The sequence below is a fragment of the Rhipicephalus sanguineus genome, chromosome 3 (assembly GCF_013339695.2).
Source record: "Rhipicephalus sanguineus isolate Rsan-2018 chromosome 3, BIME_Rsan_1.4, whole genome shotgun sequence".
Taxonomy (NCBI): domain Eukaryota; kingdom Metazoa; phylum Arthropoda; class Arachnida; order Ixodida; family Ixodidae; genus Rhipicephalus; species Rhipicephalus sanguineus.
In genome coordinates this window covers 40,705,972-40,733,653 of record NC_051178.1, presented here as the reverse complement: position 1 = coordinate 40,733,653, position 27,682 = coordinate 40,705,972, and the positions used below count along the sequence as shown (strand labels likewise).

General features: G+C 50.5%; 1 protein-coding gene across 1 annotated transcript in view; it reads left to right on the top strand.

The window, feature by feature from the left end:
• Positions 1-27,682, top strand: part of LOC119385411 (solute carrier family 52, riboflavin transporter, member 3-A-like) — a 114,890-nt gene that overhangs the window by 84,923 nt on the left and 2,285 nt on the right. Inside the window, exon 4 of the mRNA XM_049413982.1 lies at positions 6,991-7,214. Coding sequence (XP_049269939.1) covers positions 6,991-7,214 — 224 coding nt within the window. The remainder of the gene's footprint in view (positions 1-6,990; positions 7,215-27,682) is intronic.

Here is a 27,682-nt window from a genome sequence, read left to right as displayed (position 1 = left end):
TCCTTTAATTTACATCCATTCCTGAATGCACCTCTGACCTCATGCACTCCAGGGGCGTAGCCAGGGGGGGGGGGGCGAGTTCAACACCCTCAAAATTTCAATTTTTAGTGAGTCTATATACACGCACACATACAAACGCACGCACGAACATGCATAAAACACATTTGAACCCCCCACCCCCGCAAAAAATTTCTGGTTACGCCCCTGATGCACACTACTGGGTTCCCAAAGTGAGCCCCAGAACCATTACACCTTTCCACAGACCTCGAAGTACCGCGTACCTATTGTATTCCCAAAACGCTCTGTGCGTCATTATTGCAGCATTCCTCTTTCCTTTTGCTGCCGAAGCTTTTTCCTGTACCTCCATGTATCCTTCACTCTCATTTACCCATGGCCCGAGGTGCTTGTATTCGCTTACCTTCGGTATTTCCTCGGCCCTGTATTGACACCGCCTGATCACAGGGATCATTGAATGTCATCATTCCACACTTCATTGCACTAAATCCTAGTCCAAGAGCTTCACCTTCCCTTCCGCGTATATTCGCCAGCCGCTGTATATCATCTCGACTGTCGGCAAATAAGACAATATTGTCCGCATAAAATAAACCTGGAAGCTTATGCTCGATCACCACGCCGCCCTGTTTGTGTGACAGATTGAAACCAATGTCGCTATCTTCTAGCGCTCTTTCCATCCTCACCATGTACAGCATGAATAACAGTGGGGACAAAGTACATCCATGTCTCAGCCCCTTGCTACACTATAAGAAAATAAAGTCAAAAGAGGGTCATGGCACCGTGACTGTCTTCGGGTGTCCATTTGACGCCTTTTGGAAGGTGAAAGCAGAAAAATACAGTTAGCATTTCTGTAGGAGTCACCGGACTCTCGTGAAGCGCCTTTCGATTGGCTTGTGATGAAGGCGCCGCCGTACAGACCGTTACATCGGGCGAGGTGGACCGGACTGGCAACCAGCGCTTTCCTCCTTTCTGGCTCGTGCGCGACGGCGCGGAGTGTGCGGTCTGGTGCTTCGATGAGTGGCGTTTTCGAAGAATTTTTGCGTGTTTTAAGTTGACCAGCGGATTTTTTTCTCTTTTCTTGCGATGCCAGCCAGCCAAAGGTCAGCGGGAAACCACTGTGCCGTTTTTGGTTGTTCTAACAACTCTAAAAAGAAAACTGCTGTCAGAATAAGTATGGCGTGAGGAGCGCAACGGGCGCATTTAAATGTCGTCGGCCAGCTCGCTCGCTGCTTCTACTATTTGCTCGGGGACAACCTTGCCCTTCCACTGTCTGCTCGCGCGGCAGTTGCTGCGGGGGTAGATGTTTCTGCAGCGTAGCAGCGCGTTCATCACGGGCCGCTTTTCTTGCCATCGCATTCATTGCTTCGCCCTTGCTGCGAAACTGTGACTTTTTTCATACAAGCATGTAAATAAGGTATACCTCGAATGCTTACCTGGAAATCATAGACCACCTTTTCGCGTTTCCTAGATTACTTTGCAGGAAAAGGTGTGTTGTTTTGACGATTGCCATTAAAGGAATGCTAAAATTGAACTTTTTTTTTTGTATTCGCTGGGCACAACGGCAAGTATTATTGGACTTGCTTAAAATCAATACTTCACTATTTCCAACAGTATGCAGTTTGCGCAAAAGTACAGCAAGGGTCATTTGACTAACTTAAAATAGTTGTAGAGTCGCTTGACGCTTCGGTTTGTGTCATTTGACCCCCGGAGGGCTGTTACCTGCAAGAGTCGTCCGACTCCCTCATACGTGGTAATGTGATCCTTCGGACAAGAGTCCTTCCGCTCTTCCTAAGAAGGTCAGGGTACTCTACTAGAGCGCACAGACTTTGACCCACCAAGAGAGCCGCCGCGCCTCTTTAGAGTCGTATACGTGGCAAGTCAGAACTCTCCGAAAAGAGTCACATATACTCTTTTTTCTTAGAGTGTAATATCAACGTTGTCTCTGCTACATATTCCTTCTCATTCTATGCAAACTGTATTTTTTTCAGTATATCTCCTTCAGAAGCTCTATACAGCCGTCGCCTATGCCCATTCCTTTCAATATATACCACAAACTTTCCTGAATAACGTTGTCGTACGCCCCAGTGATGTCTAGAAAAGCCGCGTACGAGGGCTCATTTTCTATTTTAAATATTTCTATACGCTGAGTTGGAACAAACACGTTATTGTCTACCCGCCTGTGGACTCGAAATCTATTCTGAAGTTCTCGCAAAATATCGTTATGTTCTCCCACGTTTCTATTTTATTGTGATAGCAAATATATGGACACTCTCGGCTGGTTTTTGCCGTCGGCGTCGCCGTCCGGGCTCGTATATGTATATGTCTGTATACATATATATATATATGTATATATATATATATATATATATATATATATATATATATATATATATATATATATATATATAGATGTGTGTGTGTGTGTGTGTGTGTGTGTGTGTGTGTGAATAAATAGAAGACACACATCGAAAAACAGAATGGTTATTTTGAGAAAGGTTATTCTGACGAAGGCCGGTCCCGCGGCCGAAACTTAAAGAAACCATTCTGTTTTTCCACGTGTGTCTTCTTTTTATTTATATTATTTACCGGCGTCCAAGAAGTTATTCCCTGTAATATATATATATATATATATATATATATATATATATATATGTAAAGAAAGAGCCACGAAAAGAAATAATTCAGAAATACTTTCCGACGCGCGGAATCAAACGGGCGACCTATCGCTCCGCAGCGCGCAGCGTTAGACGGCTAGGCCACGAAGAGCACTGTCTTTCAGCATGTAACGGCGAGCTATTTATATATACCATTTACTTCAACGTGCTCTCTTGCTCACCAGCGAGATGGCGCGAAGTGAGCTGACCATCACATTTAGGATCCTTGTTAACTATCGCCAGGCTACGTTGCTCACAGAGATCTAGCAATAACTTGCCATTGGTGTCTGAATATCTGTCATGTATATGGGCATTCATGTCCACTAGAAGGATGATTTCGGCCCCATTACCACACCCTGAATATCCGCACTCAAGCAATCCACTATCTCCTTATTCTTTTCTCTGCAGTTATTCCCCGTCCACAAGTAGGCCACCCCTAGCCACGTTTCCTTTCCGCCTACTGTGCCCAAAGCCCAGAGGTGCTCTGAAGACGTCGCTTCGCTCTATCGGTCAATTTGCATTCCTACACCCCACCTTTCCTTTCAGATATCATCCTGTTGCGCCCTTCCCAAACAAAATTTTCAATATGTGGTGGATCTTCCAAGTACTGATTATTACAGTTGCATTTTAACCTGAGCTTATCGTCCTACTTCCCGCATATCAGGCGCTTACAATTTGTTGCTTACGGCCGCACCATGGGTAAAGAGTGTCTCCATTCTGTTTGTCGAAACAGGTTTCGCGGCAAGTTGGCGTTGCATATATTTTTCTTAATTTGCAGCGCCTGCTCTTTCGTGAAACTTTTTGTAACGGACATTTTTCAAAATAGTGATTGCGTGAGCCTGTATGCATTTCAGACGAGCAGCCTCGAACACAAATAAAACAAGAAAGTTTACTCCGACTCAACAAAACAAATTAACTATTAAAGGTACAAGCATTACGCCATCAATGTCGATTGCATCTTCAGTATAGACTCACAAAAATGAGGGAAGGTCGATCAGTCTCACTCAACACACTGGTCCTTGCAATGCAAACGTCCAGCAGGAGGTCTCGGATGGTGCTGCACGCCGAGGCGTCATGATTTGTGAACGAGGATTCGAGGAATCTCCTTTTTCCCCTCTTTTGTTCACGGGCCAGCGTCGTTGCATTGTCCAGGTCAAAACTATGTCCCGTCTTCAGGCGCTGTTCGTCTCAGAGATAGAGAGAGAGAAGCGTTTTATTCACAGGCAGACACTACTCTCTACAATTCTTCCGGGACTTGAAGGTAAACATCTTGACAGTTTTACCTGCCTGGTCGGGGCGATAAACTGTGATTTAATACTGCCTCCACCCCTTCTCCCCCCCCCCCCCCCCGCCCACACACAAAAAAAAGATACATGCACGGCTTTGGCAGCAGGACGGAAAAGAGGAAAAAATGACGCAGCGCAACAGTACCCTGCTCCCTTAGCAACAAGGAAAAGACTGCTAATTTCTTAAGAAGATGTCCTCTCCTTTCCTTCATCTTCTTTCGTTACCCTTTTTATCCTCAAACTGCGATTACTTCGCTCATCCCCTTTAGAGCGAAACCCGGTTTTTCTGCCAAGCGACCCCTTCCTTCCTTTCGCATTCCCCGTCACCCAAAAACTGGTCTCGTGAGCGCCTCTCCCCCCTTCTCGCGATGGACGCACCGACTCCCCCGAATTATCAAATATATTACGAGAATGGTATGTAAAATCCGAATGATTCTTTCGAAACAATTTTTGCACCGAATTGAGTACATATATGCACTCTAAAATTTTGTACCAAGACAACTCTCTAGCACAAATCACTGACTTTATAAAAAATGAAGGTTGATTTCAGTGTTTCACGTTCTGTTAGATCAGCTTATGCGATGAATAAAAATAATTTACACGCAACGATAGACCTCGACGTGGCGTTCATTAATATTGAAAGCGGACAGAACTTACGCTTTATTTATATTTACCAGACCAAAAAATGCTTCGTATCACTTACGTTTAAATGGAACACTTAATGACTCTTTATTGAGTAAACCCACAGCTGTGACTTTTTTTCGTAGATGTATATCTCTCGAGAGTCAATTCGCGCTCCAAATATAACGGCGGTGTGTTTAAAATTACAGAAGTAATTTTTCAAAAACACGTGTTCCAAAGAATGCATTTTCGCAATTTCCGCCGTATTTTTTATTGCTATCTAGTAATGCTAGTCTGGTATTGATAAGCTGTTTCATTATCTATATAATGGTACCATACTAAAGTATCTTTCGACGAAACTGACAGACACAATTCAAAGAGAGCTCACTCACCAGTTCTGTCGCCGCAACAGCGACCGCCACCTGGTTCACAACTCGCGATATCACAATGCGTCCGCGGCACGGCATCATCACAAGATTAGGGTTCCTGCAACTTCCTGCTGTCAATGACAACCTTCGCTGACTTTTGTCGTTCCTTGTGATGTCCACAAGGTGAACGGAACGATTTCCTTTCTCCAAACGCGGCTGAAGGCTTTGCATAGTCCTCGCTGCACTTCGATTCGAGTGGCTTGGCCTCTGCCATGTTGGTTTCTGGCGACCGGCCTCCCGGCGATGCTGTCTACGTCACTCCTTCACCAGCCAATGAAAGCTGCTGAGCGATGCGTCGGAGTATTTGCGGCATGAGCACCGGAGTATAATCAGGGAATGCGCGCCCTTTCCCTCCGTCTATCGCCCGCGGGAGTAGAACGACGCTGAATGAATGGATATACACCTGTACCTTCCGATGTGTCCGAGTTGGGGGGGGGGGGGTCACCGGAGTAAAGCTCGAGTATCATCCCCCAAGACTTCCCAGGTGGGAATGTTTTCGTTTACAGTGTACAGCACGTTTTGTAAGGAATGCAACACTCTCATATGTTCCTTTTGTATTTATTCCACTACTAGGATGACCCATTGTGGGTCGACAGTATCAATAAATGAACAAATAAATAAGTAAGTACATAAAGAACTCAGCCGAGGCGCGCTCGCCCATTGGCGGCGACGCGACGCATTAGGCCCCGCTGCGTTTTTTTCTTTAATGTATAACGGCCAGGGCAACGGTCTCGTTTAGGCAGACTTGACACTTTCAGGCAGCATGCCGGTGTTTATTGTTCAGTTGCCATCTCGTAATAGATCACGTTCTACATGGCACCAGCTGGCTAATGGAGTTTACCACACTCGCCGCGACGGCAACGAGTGGCGTTCGCCAACACTGCCAGGATTACAGGCTCAGAAATACCCAATAATATGGGTGCGGAAGCGACCGCCGTCGTAGCTCAATTGGTAGAGCATCCAATGCGTAATGTCAAGTTTTTGGGTTCGATCCCCAAGGAACGCAAGTTGTTTTTTTTTGTCCCCTTTATTTAATTTCTGCGTATGTCGTAGTGAATGCCCTGGAGTTAAAACTGGAAATAATGTCCCCTTAGCTCTCGTGGCTTCATTGCGTTGTGTTTAACGAAGATACGAGCCCTTCGATCCATTCCCCTTCTTTCGTTGCTGTGTCATGCGACAAAGTTATTACCCACTTTGTTGGCCGAGGGGATGCTGTTCATGTTTAGCAAAGTTATCCTGTTAGTTTCTGCTGAAGTTCTCTTTTTTTTTAATCAACAAGTCAGTAACTGTGCGGCCGCTGACACGATTCATTTCGTGTAACAAAACTGTTCATGCCGAGAACTACTCAGAACAAGCGTCATTCCTCGTTGAAAAGGATCTTCGCTCTAAAATTTGTCCTCCGCTATCCGCTTCTAATCACAGTGGGCGATATGTCGACTCAACATAAGCGTCACATCATGGTGTCGTCGAGGCACTGACGAAGGCTATATAGTGTGTGAGCGCCAGTGAGTTCAGGTTGCTTGAACGGGTCAGCATGTTTTTTTTTTTTATGTGTGGCCTGAAGAATACAATTTAACCGACTCATGCGCAGGAAACGCCGTTTCTATTGACCTTACACTGGCTAATACTAATTTTTGCTACATCGAAATAATATCTCCCTCCACAGAAACACTAGTCGGGCTCAGTAGGTGAGCACTCACTCAATCTACGTAATTCCCAGCGGGATAACCGTAATCACTGGCGACACAGCGACTGCACCGAGCCACTCAGATCGAGTATTTCATTTCTTGTCATTTCTGTCATTTCTTGTCCTTTTTCCTTTGGGCCTCCAAATTTTTGTCAGACCATGCACCAACTAGCCCAAGAACGAGTTTTAGTCGAGTATATAGGCGTAAAGCTCTCGTTAACATGTGAAATTCAGCTCACGGTAACGACACAGTGCACATCCGAGAGACAAGAGGCTTTATGTTATGGACCTTGCCTCAGGTACATGGTCGGTGAAGGACTGAGCGGCCTCGTTCCAGCCGCCATTGCGCTGGCACAGGGTGTGGGTGAGCAGACAGCAGACGAGTTGGGCCATCCAAGGGGTCCCCGTTTCAGCGTGGAGGCGTTCCTGTCCATGCTGGCTGTTATCGTGGCAATAAGTTGGCTGGCCTTCATCGCCCTCGGCCACTGCCACGTAGCCACTGCGCTGCAGGTAAGAGCACCCTGTCTGCACAGCTATTATACCGCCTGCACAACTATTATGCACATTAAAATGTGTATACAATTAACGTGCGTTATTTCTTTCGGTAAGTGTACACTAGTTGTGCAGGCGGCCTTGTAGCACAATGTGCCAACGATTCCATTAGCTGCTCTCCGGCGTCCATAAGTCCCAATGGGCGCGCCAAGCAAGCTCACATTGTAAAGCTAATTAATTACTCGTAGCCTTGACACCGAGGTGACATGACTTTCGAGCGCTCGCGAGACGCTGACATACGTCTCGCATCTTGCCACCGCCCGTGACGAGTGTCAGCTGCAAGGACGACCAGCTGCTTTGCGGTCAAGTGGCATCAAAAAGAAATGCACTGTGCGTTTGGAACCCCAATTTCAAAAAAAAATTATTTTCTTTCTTAAAACAAAAAATGATCTGCTTAGGCTTTCTTCATTATTTAGCAATGAAGTCACCTGTGCATCTTTGAAATGGGAAGTCTTCTGAAGCCTTCTGTCAAGTGCCGCATCACAAGGATTTTTACGTGGGCCGCATCAATACAAAAAATACGGCAAAATATGCTACAAATCGCATGTTTTCTCTGACTTCACAATATTTTTCGGGACGATTCGAAGTCTATTTCACACCTGAGCATTTTTTACGAAAATACACCTTCCTGAAAATCATACTAATATTGAGCTTTCTTAGGGAGAGTGAGTTAGCTTAGGAAAAAATCTGCGAAGTTTGAATATATTTGTTGTTCTTGAACATACTTAGCTGACAGTTAAATACTAAAATTTGGGAATCAATAAATAGGACAACTAAACAAAACCTCTGTCGTAAGGCAAGCGCAGATTCGAAGGTCAACACACAGAAATAGATTTTGTATACATTTTTCTATTAGGCACAGTTTAATAAAAGCAAGCGAACTTTGAGGGGGCGCCACGGTCGTGAAATTTTTTTTCTAGCAAAAATGTTTTGTTACAATACTCCATGTGGTATCGGAGAAAGGGATAAAATTTAACAGCAAAAGATGCCATGTGCGAATGCCACAGCCAGCACACTTGGCGTGTAATATATACGTGTGTGTGTGTGTGCGTATATATATATATATATTATATATATATATATATATATATATATAATATATATATATAATATATATATATATATATATATATAGTAATGTTATATTACAATATATATTGTTAAGGTGTTTAATAGAGAGCACTGAACGACAATGAGTAATGGCGACAGTCACGGCAAGGCACGAACTCCCTGCGCGAGCGGCGTTTTTTTTCAAGCAACCAAAGAGGACGACCCACTAAAAGGCGCTGGAGAGGGTAACCCATTACCATGTCCCAAGGCTGTCACCCATGTCAAATGGGCGACCATAGAAATAAGGTCGAAACTTTGTAAGGGCCCATATGATCGCCAGGCACTCTTTTTCCGTGACTGAGTAATTGGTCTCGGCTCTGGTAAGCGTACGGCTTGCGTATGCCACGACATATTCGGGGAACCCTGGTTTGCGTTGCGCAAGGACAGCGCCGAAGCCTACACCGCTGGCGTCCGTGTGTACCTCCGTTGGGGCCGTAGGGTCGTAGTGGCGTAGTATGGGAGGAGACGTCAACAAACGACGGAGCTTTGCGAACGCGTCGTCACACTCGGACGACCACGAATTTAGGGGTCCGTTACTTCCAAGGAGCTTCGTTAGCGGCGATATGATGGTGGCAAAGTTTCGTATGAAGCGTCGAAAGTATGAACACCGTCCGACGTAACTGCGCAGTTCTTTGACGGACGTAAGTTTGGGAAATTCGGCCACGGCCCGAAGCTTGGCCGGATCGGGAAGGATTCCGTCTTTGGACACGACGTAGCCGAGGATTGTCAGCTTCCGTGCCGCAAATCGGCACTTCTTCAGATTCAGTTGGAGGCCGGCGTTGCTCAAACGGGTCAAGACATGCCGCAGACGTTGGAGATGCGTGGAGAAGTCCGGAGCGAAGACGACGACGGCGTCCAGGTAACACAGGCACGTGTGCCATTTCAAGTTACGCAGAACGGTGTCCATCATGCGCTCGAAGGTCGCGGGCGCATTACACAGACCGAACGGCATGACGTTGAACACGTACAAGCCGTCGGGCGTGACAAAGGCTGTTTTTGGTCGAGCGTCATCAGCCATGGGTACTTGCCAGTACCCCGAGCGCAAATCGAGAGATGAAAAGAATTCTGCTCCTTGGAGGCTGTCAATCGCGTCGTCGATTCGCGGCAGTGGATAAACATCCTTGCGGGTGACCTTGTTGAGCCGTCGGTAGTCCGCACAGAACCGTCCTTATTCGCAACGAGAACAACAGGAGACGCCCATGGGCTGTCGGAGGGCCGAATTACATCGCGTCGAAGCATGTCGTCCACCTGCTCGTTAATTACCCGGCGTTCTGTGGGAGACACGCGATATGGTGGAGTGGTGGTTGGGCGCCAGTGTCGATGCGATGCGTAACAGCGGACGTGCGGCCGAGGGATGTTTGCCCGACATCGAAAGAATGACGAAATTCATCCAACAATCACAGAAGCTGCGAACGCTGGACCGACGTAAGGTTGTCAGCAATGGAGGGGCCAAATACATCAGTAGGTGACGAATCAGACGTGGAAACAGCACTGATGGTGCGCGAACTGGTACAGTGCGAGTCATCGGGTGCGTCCAGAACTTGTGCGCCTCAACGGGTTCCACTTTGCCGAGACATTCCCCTCGAACCAACGTAACAATGCATGGGGATGGGTTGGTAACAAAAATAGCGGTGCTGCCCTGCGTGACTCGCACGGTCGCGAAAGGTACCAGCAACCCTTTCCTAGTGCAGATGCGGGCAGATGGCGAAAGGAGTGCAATGGTGTCGGAGAGACCGGCGCAGTAGACCGACACCGCCGTTGACGAGTTTGGAGGCACTTTCGTATCGTCTTGGACGAGGATTTTGCTCACTGCCGATGGACTGTCTGTTGGCGTCAAATGTGAGAACGGTGAGAGTTCGATTTCGGCTGGTGCGCAACGAATTACGGCGTCGTGGCGGGAGAGGAAATCCCATCCCAGGATGACGTCGTGAGAGCATGCCGCAATTATGATGAACTCGACGTCGTACAGAACGTCCTGAATGACGATGCGAGCAGGGCATACTGCTGTAGGATGAATACTCTGGGAGCTGGCGGTACGGAACGACATCCCAGAAAGTGGCGTCATCACTTTTCGAAGTAAGCGGCAAAGTTTTGCGTCCATAACGGATACAGCGGCTCCAGTATCGATAAGGGCCGATGCGCGAACACCGTCCACAAGCACGTCGATTACATTCGATGGACTTCGCTGAGGGCTTTCACAGTTCGATAGCGTCGCAGCCCTTGCCTCCTGGACTGCGACGACTAGTTTTCCTGCTCTCGTGCGACCGAACGTGGCCGCATGGGTGACAGTGATCGACGTCGTGGAGACGGAGAGCGGCGAGTAGCTGGAGGTGGGCGTGACGTCGGCGACACAGGTGGAGGTGGGTCGTAGAATGCACGGCTTGACTGGCTGGTGACAGGTGACGCGACTCGAGGCGGCTGCACGCGTTGACAATAACGTGCCACGTGACCGGCGTAACCGCAAGCAAAGCAGATGGGCCGGTTGTCGGGGGTGCGCCATCGGTTCGCCGGGGTAGGTCCCGCCCATGTCGCAGGACGCGATTGACTCGGCTGCTGAATGGCCGTATGGTGGACTGCAGTCGGGGCCGAGGGATGGCGTCAGCATATGTAGCCGGCACACCCGCCTCAAAGAACGGAGGTCTAGCGGCGGCTTCGGCGTAACTCATTGGGGCAGCCGCAGGAATTACTTGGGGCGTCCTGGCGACAACTTGAGCGTAACTCTGGGGCGCAGGAGCCGGAGGTTGCGGGTGGTACTCAGGCATGACCTCCGCAATTTCCTGCTCAATCGCTCGGCGGAGAGGAGGAAGAAGGGTGGTCGACGACTGTTTAACGTGCTGTGGGTGGGCAAAGGCGAGGAGGGAGACCTGGCGTGCAATTTCCTCGCGCACGAATGACTTGACTTCTGCCAGCAACGCGGCCTGGTCAGTTATTGCCGCCAAGCCAGCAAGCTCTGCGTCGCGTGATGGGGATCGACGGGTCATCGAACGCTGCCGGCGGAGCTCCTCGTAGCTCTGGCACAGCGTTATGACCTCGGCCACTGTGCCAGGGTTTTTGGCGAGCAGCATGGTGAAGGCATCGTCGTCAATGCCTTTCATTACGTTCCGGATCTTGTCAGACTCAGACATGGTCCCGTTAGCCTTCTTACACAAGTCGAGGACGTCTTCGATATAACTTGTGAAAGATTCACCGGCCTGCTGAGATCGTTCACGTAAGCGCTGTTCGGCTTGCAGCTTACGAACTGCTGGGCGGCCAAAGACGCTGATGACGGCGGTCTTGAAATCGGACCAAGTCGCAAAATCAGACGCGTGGTTGTTGTACCACAAGCTTGCTACGCCCGCGAGGTAGAATACCGAGTTGCTTAACTTGCCTTCTTCGTCCCATTTGTTGGGGATGCTGTCGCGCTCGTAAATTGCGAGCCAGTCCTCCACGTCGGTGCTATCGGCGCCAGTGAAGATAGGTGGATCGCCTATACGGGAGACACCGGGACATGTGCTCGTTGCGAGAGGAGGCATTTGCTGGGCGGCGTCTTGAGGCATGGTAGATGGCAGGGTACGGGATCGGAGCTCCAGGAGCATTGAATGGGAGCAGAGCACTCTCCACCAAATTGTTAAGGTGCTTAATAGACAGCACTGAACGACAATGAGTAATGGCGACAGTCACGGCAAAGCACGAACTCCCTGCGCGAGCGGCGTTCTTTTTCAAGCAACCAAAGAGGACGACCCACTAGAAGGCGCTGGAGAGGGTAACCCATTACCATGCCCCAAGGCTTCTCTACAATATATATATATTGTAATGAACAAACAGAGAAACAACAGACAACGCCCGTTCGTGGGCCGGCTGTTCTTATTGTGACTTCTGCCTCCGTAGCCGTGCGCGCGTTCGCGCCCCAGCGGCGCTGTCTTCCTTACACTCGGCCACGACTGCGACGTAGCATGACGAGCTGCCGAAACGCCTGTGGTGGCCGAAATCGACTGCGGGCACCTTCAGCTCAGAGGTTATGCGCCTCATGACCTTCGTCAGCGAGCTCAGCGATGGATGGCTTGGGCTCTTCTGGCGCCTTTACTGTAGGTGTGGCAAGCACGAGAGGAGCTGGTATCTGCATGTGCCCCAGCGAAGGCGAATCTGGGGCCGGTTCCTCCAACTGCGCTGGATGAAGGGTGGTCTCGGCCTCTCTCAGTGACGTTATGGCGCCGGGTTCCGGCGCAGTGCAGTACGTGCGTCTGACGTCAGTTGTAGGGCAGCCCGAGCAGCTTTCTGTCGTGGGGCTGGAGGGCTCCGATGGACCATCCAGCTGGTGCTCCACGTGAGCTCGATGTCCGAGAGAGGGAACGTTGGTAAAGGGCACAGCTGTACCGTACCCTTCATGATCTCGTTCACCGAGAGGGGGCAGGGTGGTGGAGGGTCGATGTGCCACGTCGAGGTGGTGTGCCTCACCTCTCCCATCCGTGGTATAAATTGAGTCGGCAGGGAGGGAATCACAGACATGAGAAAGTGGTCGAAAAACAGTAGTCAATCTTGCACACCACTGATGCCAGGATTGTTGTTTCACGCCTTCGTAGTTGTGCCATGCTTTGGCAGCATCACGAAGGCGGTCAATGGCCACGCACCATTTCTAATGTCCGTCCACGCCTCGCGAGCTCCAAGAGCGTTGACAGTGGCCACCCAATTGCCGGCGTCGTTTTGGAAGCCGCGGAATCCCGGTAGTTCGCAGGCTGCCGGTGATGGCGATACGGTAGGCGAAACTCCGGAGCATGACGACGCCAACCAGCCGAGTTGGTATGAGAGCTCCGTGAGGGTCTTGCGTGAGGGTCTTCGTGAGCTCCGTGAGGGTCTTCATGGTCTTGCGAAGCAGCGGCGGCCAACGCAGCATTGAGCGAGTGCAATGCTGGCAAGGAGGCAGGAAAAAGCACGGAGATTGAAGCTGCCAAGGCGTTCACCGTGACTCGGAGTTGCGCGATGGTGGCGGAAAGCTCGGCGGCGGTCTCGGGCGATCCGCGCGTGGAGCCAGTGGTGACGTCCGAGGAGCAGGACACAGCATTCCTGGGCAACGGTAGGCCGTGTACTATGTTGGCGGCGCCGGAGTAAGCCTGCCCTTGAGCCACCGAGGAGGCCTGGACGCCGTCCTTGAATGGTGGCACAGGTGCTTCCGGCAGTAGTAGCGAGACGGGCTGCATAATCGTTCCTTGGTGGGAAGGTCCGCAGCGCCGATGAGCCACGAGGACGCACTTACGGTTCATAGTTCGTAGACTGCGCCATTGTAATGAAGAAACAGAGAAACAAGAGACAACGCCCGTTCGTGGTTGGTTGGTTGGTTGGACCTTGGCAACCTGGCGCAACCCACTGCGGGGGATCGGCCATGAAACGGGCGGCACCTTATTTTTGAGATAAAATTGTTTTACAGTTCAAATATGTTTATAAACAGGATATGTAAGGAAAAACTCACACTAATATTCAAGGCTAGAAAAAACAATAAAAAAAGATATATATATGTATATATATATATATAATATATATATATATATATATATATATATATATATAGATTGTAGTGATAAATACGGTTACCATAGAGAACGATAAAGAAGACGGTTGTTGTGGTTGGTGCTCGTGCCGGCTCCGTTTCGGGGTACTGACTGCTGTCCCGTCGCTGTCTCGCCTCTAAGACGCTCACCGTACCTGAACTATTAAACGCATACTATCAATTGGTGGAGCGTGCTGGGTACTTCACCCTGGAACTTCGTTCTCGGACTCTACCTCCCGCCTCGTCGATTCCTGACGACATGGCCCAGCAAGCTGCTACCCCAACCCCATCTCTCACCTGTTCCGGCATGCCAAGACAGCGGGATCCGGTGATTTTCAACGCCTCCGACGAGCAAGACGCCGAAGACTGGCTATCTTCATATGAAATAGTAAGCGCGCACAATAAGTGGGATGAAGCCGATAAACTTGGCTACCTTCACTTCTATCTCGCGGGTGTGGCACAGCTGTGGTTTAACAATCACCAAGCTGACATTCCTAACTGGTCGTCCTTTAAGACACGCTTCGCGGAAGTATTCGGCCGACCCGCTGTTCGCAAGCTCCGCGCCGAACAGCGCTTGCGCGGCCGCGCGCAGCGTTCTGGTGAGACCTTCACGTCTTATATCGAGGATGTTGTGGACCTCTGCCGTCGTGTCAATCCAGACATGTCTGATAGTGACAAAATCCGGCACATTATGAAAGGTATTGAAGACGACGCCTTCCACATGCTTGTTGCCAAAAACCCCCAAACTGTCGCAGAGGTGGCTCAGTACTGTCAGAGCTACGACGAGCTGCGGAGACAGCGCATTTCTACGCGACAGCCGAGCTTCGACACGGCCGCAACGTCTGCATTAACCGTTGGCGCTGTTTCTACCGACCAGACCACGTTAATGCAACAGATACAGCAGTTCGTCCGCGAAGAAGTGGCGCGACAACTGTCTCTTGTGCCTTACGTTCCGGCCAGTGCGCATACGCTGACCCCGACGCTCAGACAAGCGATAGAGGAGCAAGTCTCTGACGCTCTCCCTTCCACCTACCATCCTTCGCCTACCTCCGCACCTCTGACTTACGCTGAGGTCGCCAGACGACCATCGCTGTCGCTACCACTCGTCACGGACCCTGCTCGACAGGCTAATGCCTTCTACGCAGCAAGTCCGCCTGTACGCCCGGACCCGCCCCCTTTTCGCCGTCCCGCACCACCGTCCTCCAATCCTTGGCGCACACCCGACAACAGGCCGATCTGCTACTCCTGCCGTCTCCCTGGCCATGTCGCCCGTTTCTGTCGTCGTCGTGATTTCCGCCAAGGTGCTGGCGAAGAAGGGTACGGCTACTATCGTACAGAGCCACCTCAGTCGAGTTCCTTCCACCCCACGTCGGACACGTCATCGTCAAGTCGTCGCGGCTTCGACAGGCATCGGTCACCCTCACCACGGCGCCGTTCCATTTCGCCTATGGTTCGTCGCCCGCCACCCGTCCCAGCGGAAAACTAACCGTCGCAGTTCCCGAGGCAAGAGCTGCGCTCATATCGAAAACTTCAAGGCCTCGATTTCTACCCGCCAACGAAATAACTGTGTATATTGATGGTGTAGCTGTGCAAGCGCTCGTTGATACTGGTGCTGCTGTGTCTGTGCTGAGTGGTGAACTGTGCCGCAAGTTAAAGAAGATTACGATTCCGCTTTCCGACGTCTCTCTCCGTACGGCAACTTCGCACCACATCCAGCCTTCTATGGCGTGCACAGCTCGGCTAGTCATACAGAACGTTTTGTATGCAGTTGAATTTGTCGTATTTTCACCATGTTCGCATGACATCATCTTGGGCTGGGACTTCCTTTCCGCTCATCATGCCGTCGTTGACTGTGCGCGTGCCGAACTAGAGTTGTCAACGATGTGTGAACTGCCGCTGTGTCAAACGCCGATGTGTGACGGGCCCTCTGACCAGGCATTATCTTCTCGAGTCATCGTCGCTGCGGACACTCACATTCCTCCTCTGTCCTCTGTTCTTGTGCCACTCTCTTGCGACGGCGCGCCCTCTGTCACTGCCCTGTTTACACCCTCCGAAGCATTTGGCTCTCGCAAGAGCTTCCTTCTCCCATTCGCAGTTGTCACTATAGAAAACTCTTGCGGCGCCATCTATATCACGAACCCGTTTTCTTCCCCAGCCACCTTGTTCCACGGCGAACTAATAGGTCACCTTGAGGAAATAGTCTCTGTTTACTCCAGTCACCTGCCTGATGGCTCGACAACTCCTCACGTCAACAGCATTACCTCTGATACCACTACCACTTCATCTCTCGAGCCATTCCTTCCATCGATTGATTCCGGACTCCCCCCTGCTCAGCGTACGCAACTCTTGGCGCTACTTGATCGCTTCAAGACGTCATTCGACCATAACCAACGTTCTTTGGGCCGCACGTCTGCCATCGTTCACCGCATTGACACCGGCACCCACGCACCTTTGCGCCAGCATCCGTATCGAGTCTCTCACGCTGAACGCCGGGTCATCGACGAGCAGGTGAGCGACATGCTTCAACGTGGCGTAATCCAACCTTCACACAGCCCTTGGGCCTCCCCGGTTGTGCTGGTGAAAAAAAAGGACGGCAGCATCAGATTCTGCGTTGATTATAGACGTCTTAATAAGATCACGCGAAAAGATGTTTACCCGCTGCCCAGAATTGACGACGCTCTCGATTGCCTGCAAGGAGCAGAGTTCTTTTCTTCTTTAGACCTTCGATCGGGCTACTGGCAGGTTCCTATGAATGAAGCCGACCGCCCCAAGACTGCGTTTGTAACTCCTGACGGACTGTACGAGTTCAACGTGATGCCGTTTGGCCTCTGTAATGCGCCTGCCACCTTCGAACGTCTGATGGACAACATCCTAAGAGGCCTAAAATGGAACACGTGCCTGTGCTATCTGGATGACATCGTCGTTTTCTCGAAGGACTTCGACTCCCACCTCACTCGCCTCGCAAGCGTCCTCACTTGCCTTGCGGACGCGGGACTGCAGCTGAACTTGAAGAAGTGCAATTTCGCCGCACGCCAGCTTACCATCTTAGGGCACGTTGTCAGCAAGGATGGTGTCCGTCCCGATCCTGCCAAGCTTCGCGCTGTCGCCGACTTTCCCAGGCCGTCTACACTAAAAGAACTCCGTAGCTTCATAGGCCTTTGTTCGTACTTTCGCAGATTTGTGCGCGATTTCGCGACGATAATCGCCCCACTCACACAGCTACTTGCCGACAACCAAGACATTTCGGCGTGGTCTTCCGCTTCCGACAAAGCATTCGCCTCTTTACGCCATCTTCTGACATCCCCACCTATCCTACGCCACTTTGACCCGGATGCTCCAACCGAAATCCACACGGACGCTAGTGGAGTAGGCCTCGGCGCTGTTCTTGCCCAGCGTAAATCTGGCTTCGACGAGTATGTCGTTTCCTACGCCAGTCGCACTCTCACTAAAGCAGAAAAGAACTACTCAGTCACGGAAAAAGAATGCCTTGCCATCGTTTGGGCAATCACGAAATTTCGACCTTACGTATATGGCCGCCCATTCGACGTCGTGACTGATCACCACGCTTTGTGCTGGTTATCGTCATTAAAAGACCCATCTGGTCGCCTAGCTCGTTGGGCGCTCCGTCTTCAAGATTATGACATCCGTGTCATCTATCGGTCAGGCCGTAAGCATTCGGATGCCGACGCTCTTTCTCGTTCGCCACTTCCCCATGAGTATGGTGTTGCGTCTATTCCGAGCAGCGATTGTTCATCTCTTGAACATGCCGACATGTCATCTGAGCAACGCCAGGATCCATGGATAGCCTCTCTCCTAGAGTATCTGTCTCAGGCGTCTCCACATACAACCAACCGCTCGCTTCGACGCACTGCTCGCCACTTTAAAATCCGTGATGGCCTCCTGTACCGCCGAAACTATCTGTCTGATGGCCGCAAATGGTTGCTGGTAATTCCTCGCCATCTACGTTCCGACGTCTGTGCCTCCTTTCACGCGGATCCGCAATGCGCCCATGCTGGTGTGGTGAAGACATATGCACGCCTCCGGATTCGATACTACTGGCGCGGAATGCACCGCTTTGTTCGGCAGTACGTCCGTTCATGCTCCAAGTGCCAACGCCGGAAGAGCTCTGTGCACACGACCACAGGTCCACTCCAGCCACTGCCCTGTCCCTCTCGGCCGTTCGACCGCATAGGGATCGATTTGTACGGTCCCCTACCGTACACACCAGATGGCAACCGCTGGGTGGTCGTCGCTGTGGACCACCTCACGCGCTACGCTGAAACTTCCGCGCTTCCAGAGGCCACAGCGCGTGAGGTCGGCTTGTTCATCCTTCGAAAGCTCGTTCTTCGGCATGGTGCACCTCGCGAGCTACTCAGTGACCGCGGACGTTCCTTCTTATCCGAAGCCGTAGAAGCCCTCCTCCGCGAATGCAACGTTGTCCATCGAACTACTACCGCATATCACCCGCAAACCAACGGGATGACCGAGCGCTTCAATCGCACACTCGGCGACATGCTCTCCATGTATGTTTCCGATGACCACACGAATTGGGACCGCATACTGCCGTTTGTCACGTATGCTTACAACAGCGCCATTCAGTCTACTACGGGGTTTTCTCCGTTCTTCCTGCTTTATGGTCGGGAACCTTCCTCATTCTTGGATACTATTCTTCTGTACCGACCGGACCCCTCAGAAACTACGACTCTAGCCGAAGCCGCCACTTATGCCGAAGAATGTCGGCAGCTCGCACGCTCGCTTACCACGCACGACCAGGCCCGCCAGAAACACTCTCATGACCGAAACTTATCTGCTTCGTCATATTCACCTGGAACAATTGTGTGGCTTCGCGTGCCCTCATCTGCCCCCGGCCTTTCCGCAAAGCTCGTCCCTAAGTATGACGGTCCTTACCGGGTCGTACGCCAGACTTCACCGGTCAACTACGTTATTGAGCCTCTTCAGCCACCTACGGATCAACGCCGCCGCGGGCGCGAAACTGTTCATGTCGATCGATTGAAACCTCACTACGACCCACCAGTATTACCTGTGCCATAGGTCGCCAGGATGGCTCCTTTTCTGCCGGGAAGTGATTGTAGTGATAAATACGGTTACCATAGAGAACGATAAAGAAGACGGTTGTTGTGGTTGGTGCTCGTGCCGGCTCCGTTTCGGGGTACTGACTGCTGTCCCGTCGCTGTCTCGCCTCTAAGACGCTCACCGTACCTGAACTATTAAACGCATACTATCAATATATATTGTGGGCATTTATTATGCACATCTTCTTCATGTGTACATTATCACCATCATGATGCATTTGGTTATGCATCCTCATCTTCGTCGTGTATCATCACCATCAGTGTGGGTTGATCGTGCCTGTTCGCTGCCGGGTCTTCGGGCCAAATAAACGTCTGCCCTACCAAGACCTCATACGTGGTGGAGGTTGCTTCTGGATCCCCCGTCCTCTACTCGTCCGCTCTACCTCCTGGAGCTTCGCTCAGGTCGCCGTTTGCGCCAGCTGTGCAGCAATATGTCACAGCACGAGCAGGTCGCTGCTGCTACCGTCCCCACTCTGACACCGCAAGCCACGCCTTCACACGTCGTAAACAGCCCCCAGCGCGAACCTCATCTCTTCGCTGGTCTGCGCGGAGAAGACGTGGAGGACTGGCTGGACGATTTCGTGCGTGTCAGTTCTGCTAATCGGTGGGACGACACGTACAACCTAACTCACGTGTCCTTCTACCTTACCGGTGTGGCGAAGACGTGGTTCTTCAACCACCTGATCGACATCCCCGACTGGGCTACCTTCAAAGAACAGCTGCGCCAAGTCTTTGGCACACCGGCCGTTCGGTCGGCTCTCGCCAAGAAAACCCTCGAGGCTCGGAAACAACATCTCGGCGAGTCGTACACGTCCTACATCGAGGATGTTCTTGCGCTCTGCCGACGTGTCAATCCATCAATGTCAGAGTCGGACAGGGTACGCCACATTCTCAAGGGCATTACAACTGTCGCATTCAATGCTCTTGCCATCAAGAATCCGGCTACCGTTGCTGAAGTTGTCACAACGTGTCAGCGCCTCGACGAACTCGAGTCTGTTCGCCTCCCACCGGACAGTGACGAAACACGTTCTACAACGGACGCAGACCTACGAGGCATGATAAGGGCACTGATACGTGACGAATTGCGATCCATGGGATTCTCAGTGCCTACGCTGTGTCCCAGTCAGCCTTCCGGCACGGCCTTGCGTGATGTCATCAGGGAGGAGCTAGCGTCCTTGACTCACTCGGCGCACATTCAACCCGCTGCTTCTCGCCTCCTACCAACATTCGCGCAAGTTGCTGCCACACCTCTAGGGAACGCCAACTCGACGTTGCAGCCATCAGCATACGCGTCGGTTGCTGCCGCGCCCCCTGCGAGCTTCCCATCACCGCCGGCTGAGCCCTCCTTTGCCCATCTGACTGCGCTATCACCCGGTGCCCCAAACCCTGCCTGCTACCCGCCGTGGCGATCATCTCGCCCTACGTGCTACTATTGCGGCTATCGCGGCCACATCTCACGCTTTTGCCGCAAGCGCCAGCAAGACGAGCGTCGACGATACGACATGTGTGAGCGTGACTTCCCCGGAGGAACCTTTTACCAAGGCCGCCGCTATTCGTCACCTCCGCGTCGGTCACCATCTCCGTCCGCATCGAGTGAAGTGCGCAATAGTTATCGGCCAACCAGACGCCGTTCACCTTCGCCCTTCCGTCGTTCCTCGTCTCCGCTTCGGCCTGCCTCCCTCACCTCTGACCACCGTCCAGAAAACTAAGCGATGCAGTTTTTGGAGGAAAAACTGCATTCACACACAGGACTCAAATTCCTCCAGCACGCCCTTGCAATATGATTTCTGTAATAGTTGAAGGAGTGCACGTCGATGCCTTGGTCGACACTGGTGCTACGTTTTCTGTTCTTCGTGCTGATTTGTGTGCCCGTCTCAGGAAAGTGATGACGCCTTACGATGGACCTACACTGGTTGCAGCCGAGGGGAACACAACTCGCCCTTCCGCTCTGTGTACTGCCCGCGTGCTAATCGATGACATTCTTCACCACATAGAGTTCGCTGTGCTGTACCCGTGCTCTCACCAACTCATTTTAGGATGGGATTTTCTGTCGTCTGCTTCCGCGGCTATTTGTAGTGGCCAACGTGTCGTCCACCTTACCGGCACAGACTACTCCCTCGGCGACGACATCTACAAGCCACTTCGCCTCGTCGCTGCTACAGATACCGAGCTGCCACCACGTGAACAGCGAATCGTAACGGTCGTGTCCAACGACGTCGACTCTGGTGACGTATTGGTTACCCCGTCACCCCGCTGCCTTAGTAAAGGCATAGCTCTTGCATCGGGTGTCGTTCGCTTCCACAATGGTTCAGCTCTCGTCGCCGCCACGAACGCAACATCGGAAAAGATTTTACTTCCGCGGGGCACCACGGTAGCCTGCATTGCCGATTCGGAGCCTGTATGCGTCGTGCCCCTTACGCCTGTCTGCTCCAAAGGCCACTCTACTGCTGATCGTACTTCTTCCTCCGCCCTTACAGCAGTCATCAGCAGTGACTTGACAGATTCGCAGAAGCAGCAGCTGGTTGCTTTGTTGAACAAGCACGCAACCTCTTTCGATGCCTATTCGTCCACCTTGGGCCAAACTACCGCTGCAGCACATCGCATTCAGACCGACGGAACGTCGATTGTGCACCGCCGCCCGTACCGCGTGTCTCTACCGAGCGAAAAATCATCGAAGAAAACGTAGCCGACATGCTGCAACGGGACATAATCCACCCCTCAGCCAGCCCTTGGTCGTCTCCCGTTGTTCTGGTGCGGAAAAAGGATGGTTCCGTACGCTTTTGCGTAGATTACCGCGCGCTCAATAAGATCACTAGGAAGGACGTATACCCTATGCCACGGATTGACGACGCTCTTGATTCCTTACAAGGCGCGCAATACTTTTCGAGCCTCGACTTGCGTTCCGGCTACTGGCAAATCACCATGCACGAAGATGACAAAGAAAAAACAGCGTTTGCCACTCCGGACGGCCCATATGAGTTCAACGTGATGCCTTTCGGGCTATGCAACGCACCCGCGACTTTTGAGCGTATGATTGACACCGTGCTGCGTGGCCTGAAATGGAAGACTTGCCTGTGCTACCTAGATGACATTGTTGTCTTTTCATCAACGTTTTCTCAACACCTGCAACGCTTGGATGAAGTTCTGACGTGCCTTGCGGGCGCTGGTCTTCAAATTAACACCAATAAATGCCATTTCGCCAGCAAGTCCATTAAAGTCCTCGGTCATGTCGTGAGCAAGGACGGAATACGCCCTGACCCCGACAAAACCGCTGCGGTGCTTCGCTTTCCTCGCCCTGAGAAAGCCTAAAGACTTGCGAAGTTTCCTTGGCCTCGCGTCTTACTTTCGTCGATTTATACGAAACTTTGCCTCCATAGCTGCACCACTACACAAGCTACTTGTCTCCGGTACGCCCTTTGAGTGGTCTCAGGAATGTAAATCTGCTTTTGACATGTTGAAGGATGCCCTCACGACCGATCCTGTTCTTTCCCATTTTGACGAAGCCGCTCCGACTCTCCTGCACACAGACGCTAGCGGCCGCGGTTTAGGTGCCGTTCTTCTGCAGCGCGACAACTCTTCGCGAGAGCGAGTCGTTGCATACGCCAGCCGCGTACTCTCTGCAGCCGAGAGGAACTACACGATCACCGAGCAGGAATGTCTGGCCGTCATCTGGTCGGTGCAGAAGTTTCGTCCCTATCTGCACGGCCGTCATTTTACTATTGTTACTGACCACCACGCGTTATGCTGGCTTTCCACACTCAAGAACTTATCGGGACGCCTCGGTCGCTGGATTCTGCGTCTTCAGGAGTATGAGTTCGATATCATCTACAAGTGTGGCAAAAAACATCAAGACGCCGACGCTCTTTCTCGCTGCCCGCTACCTACGGCCCCGCTCGGCGCTTCCGCAACCGCTTCGCCCACTTTTACATCGGTCCCCTCCCTGGCCTCTATAGACCACCTGCCTCCGGACAACGACCAAGAATTTGCCTCTCGCCAGCTAGCTGACCCGTACTGTCGACGGATCATGGGCCATCTATCTGGAACGTCCTGTCCACTTAACGCGCGGCTACGTCGCCAACTCTCGCAATTTAAGCTCGACAACTCCGTGCTGTACCGCCGAATTTACCATCCTGACGGTCAGCGCTGGGTGGCCGTTCTACCTCGCTCTCTCCGCTCTCACGTCCTCACAGCCTTCCACGATGATCCGACTGCAGGACATCTCGGTTTTCATAAAACCTACGACCGCCTTAGAAGTCGTTTTTATTGGCCTGGCATTACTACTAGCGTAGCCAGGTACGTCGGGTCTTGCACTATCTGTCAAAGTCGAAAACTCCCAACATCTGGTCCTGCCGGTAAACTGCAGCATCTTCCGTGTCCCGCGACACCATTTGAAGTTGTAGGTGTCGATCTTTTCGGCCCCCTTCCAGTCACTGCCGCCGGCAAACGATGGATCGTGACAGCTGTGGACCATTTGACCCGCTACGCTGAGACATTTTCCGTGGCTACTGGTTCTGCTTCTGAAGTTGCCGATTTCGTTCTCCAAGCCATTATACTGCGCCATGGCGCTCCACGTGTTCTGATCAGTGACCGTGGAAAGGCATTCCTCTCTCAACTATTGAACGAACTTCTCCGATCCTCCGGCACCACTCACAAGACCGCTTCCAGCCACCATCCTCAGACTAACGGCCTGACCGAGCGATTTCATCGCACACTTGCCGATATGATCTCCGCCAGGGCTGGGCAGAGATACTCAGAAAAGTATTCCGGAATACAGATATCGAAATACTTGAACTGGAAGCCTAAAATACAGATACTGAGATACATTTGCCTTTAACGTAAGGGGATATTTAGGAGATACGTTTGCAATAAGACGAAAAAATTATTCCGGAATACAGTTACTGCGATACAGATACTGCAATACTTTTTTATTTAAAGGGTGCTCATACTACGCAAAGACACTTATTAGTGCAGCATGATGTTGTAATTAAAGTTACAGCGCATCGAAACGTTCAGTTCCTTTATTTATTTATTACAGTACCCTCAGCGCCATTAAGACACTGCAGGGGAGGGGGGCGGACAAAGTACATAATTAGTAATAATGACATATTTACAAATATCAATTGCAATAAAAATACACTATTTCACAGCAACAGTAACAAGGATTGGACACCGAAATCGACATACTTGGCGAAAAACTAAGCTATAGTAGAAATAGCACGCTTTCAGCAAATCACTCTAATCACTAATGAACCTCAGTGAATTGAGAAAAAGCATACATTTATTTTGAAGATCTGCTTTGCTGAGAAGGTTGCTGTGTAGGCTTCTCAAATAGGCTGCATTCTAAAAGCGTCGGTTCAGCCTCAGCACAAGACTCACGAAAGAAAAAAGAGTGTGTCTACCGCTGAAGGCGAACACACATTCGTGTTATAGTGAATAAATACCGCCTTCATAGCCGAATTGCCCTGCAGCGTGGCGATATCTCTTCTCGGGTCATCAAGATACCGATGCATTTCCGCCCTCACTTGGGTTGTTCTGACTGTACAGAATCCGAAGTCGGTCCCCATCTTCGGAATCCTCAGCCGTCTGACCCTGTCGGCTTCAATGAAGCTGTCACCACCACCGACGCTACCAGCACCGATTTTAGAAAGCCGTAACAGGTGAAGTCGGCTCCGGCGGTGGGGGAGCCTGCTACCACAAAAGACCGTTTCACGCATGTCATCAATTAGGAACGCACCCTGACATTGGAGACGTGGCTGAAAGCGCGTCAAAGATAGCCATCTTCTAGTCACTTCCGCCGCGACTACGGGAACTGCTTTTGGAAGTGTCGCCGCTTTGAGAATTGAACGCCCGCGAAGCATTGCAAAGCCTGTTCCAAGGCGGTATCCGCGCGCGGGGTCGCGAAGTAATGGCTTGCCACCGGAAATAAATTAGGCGTGCTGCACTGACCTTGAGAGACGGCGACTTTCGTCGGCAGAGGCCAACAACACTGCCCCCGCGATTCTGCCGTCTGCGGTTGTCGCGCGCTTTACCACATGGACCATTCTGTGCTTGAGGGGAAACCATCGTCGCCCTATCTGTCGGCGACCGGCGGCGCGCCTTTGCTTGTCTTGGCACAAAAAAGAAAAAAAAAACGTCATTCCCCCTTTGGAAACACGCCTCAACTCATTTCCGACACAAAAAAACAATGTAACGAGATACCCGTGTCCTGCATAGTATCGCGATACAGGCGATACATCGTAAATGTATTTCACTACTGAGATATAAATACATTTTTCAAATGTATCTCGATACAGAAATACAGATACTGAAAAGTATCTCTGAAATACTATCGCGATACTCTTGTATCGCGATACTGCCCAGCCCTGATCTCCGCCTATATTCAACCAGACCACAAAAACTGGGACGCGATTTTACCATACGTCACTTTCGCCTATAACACAGCCATTCAGCGGACAACCGGCTATTCACCGTTTTACCTGGTTTACGGACGTTCCCCTACTTCCCTTCTGGACGTTTCTTTCTTTACCTCCAACGTAAATCCGTCGCCATCCTCTGCCGAGGAATACGTTTCACGACTCGGCCAGTGCCGCCAGCGTGCTCGCCTGAATACCGAAGCCAGACAGCAAGACAGGAAAATTGTTTATGATGAAGCGCATCGTGCTGTCTCTTTCCGACCCGGTGACGAGGTCCTGCTCTTGACGCCTCTTCGCACACCTGGTTTGTGTGAGAAGTTTCAGCCACGGTTTATCGGGCCGTACACAGTTCTGGAACAGACTTCACCTGTGAATTATCGCGTCACGGCCACTTGTAACCCCCAGCAGACCGCCGTTACCGTACTACCGAGATTGTCCATGTCTCCCGCGTCAAGCCCTTCATGCGACGTTCCTCCTCTCCTTGACCTGCAGCGGCCAGGCTGGCCGCTTTCACGTGGGGGGAATTAGTGTGGGCATTTATTATGCACATCTTCTTCATGTGTACATTATCACCATCATGATGCATTTGGTTATGCATCCTCATCTTCGTCGTGTATCATCACCATCAGTGTGGGTTTGATACGTGCCTGTTCGCTGCCGGGTCTTCGGGCCCAAATAAACGTCTGCCCTACAAGACCTCATAATATATATATATATATATATATATATATATATATATATATAATATATATATATATATATATATATATATATATATATGAATATATATATATATATATTGAAGCAGTATGAATGAAAAATAAAATGAATTGAAATAACCTAATAAGCAATTCGCTTTGTCTCCCGTACAAAATCGCATACTGCTTCGAACACGTTCCTGTGGCTGTGGCCCAATTCAATTGCACCAAAGGAAAGAACCATCGGAAGGGATAAATTTAATCCCATCCTTCGGAGGGGTTCCTCTAGCAGTCTTTTTCTTTGATTTTTGTACAATCTGCATGTTATAAAGAAGTGGTGCAGAGATTCACTCTCGTTGCAGTGGTGGCGTAAATGTGACTGAGACAGACCAGGCCTGTGCAGGTAAAAATTCAGTGGGGGAACTCGGCATCGTAGTCTGGTGATAGATATTTCTGCCCTTCTGTTGGAGCACCATCGATTTTTCCACGAAAAGTCAAGGTGAAGGAATTCGGATGTTGACAAAGGAGATTTACCAATGTCAACCGACGTGGCAAACTTTTCAAATCGCGCCGAAGAGACAAAGGCCAACGTCGGTAAAATAGAAATTATGGAACCATCGCGTGATGCAACTGCAAGCGCGTCCGCACATTCATTGAGGGTTAAACCTTTGTGACCTGGTACCCACACCAAGCGAATAAAACGTAAATGTCTTGGGACAAGAGAATAAAATACTTCTAAGGTACATGACATGTTAGGTGCCGTCAATAAAGAACAAACAGGCAGACAGTCTGTTAAAATGACTACTTCTGTTATAGATAAGGGTAATTTACGTAAAGCTAGGATGATGGCAAGTAATTCTGCTTGATAAATAGGTGTAAAATCAGGCAAGCGAATTGAGAAAGACCAATCCAAAGATAATCATCTAATTCCCACTCCTGCCTTTTCTTCACAAACTGAAGCATCAGTAGCTATTACGATGTTTGTATCTAAGTTTGACAAATGGTCTTCCAAAATGGCCTTTATGTATCTATTAGGTAAGTCTTTGCATTTCTTAGGAAATATGTCGTCGAATTGTATTCTAATTGGGTGCACAGATCTGTTCGACACAAGTACTTCACGAAGGTTTACTTGTAGTGTTGCCAAAAGTTTGTGTGCGAAAATGACTTGTGGACACCGTAATCTAGACCACTGATGGCTAAAAAATGACATCGGCTGATTAATAAAAACATACTGCGACCTCCTCAGGGGTGATGCATATATCTTTAGGAAGGTACGTACTGTCAGGATGTGAAAGCGTGTAAGAAGAGAAGGCAGGCGCGCTTCTTTGTATAAAATATTATTCGCAACAAATTTAGGAAGCCCAAGACATAAACGTAGTGATTCGCGTTCTAGAAGAACTAATGGCCGAAGTTTCTAGGCAGGTGCCCCAGAAAACAAGACGCAGCCAAACTCCAATATCGGGCGAATATACATGAAATAAATCATAAGAAGCACATTACGTCGTTATCCTCTCCGCTTATTGCTGAGCCTACGAAGCATCCCTACCGCACGTTCTCCTTAGCTGCCATATTTTCGATATGCGGAGCCCAATTAAGTTTTTCAG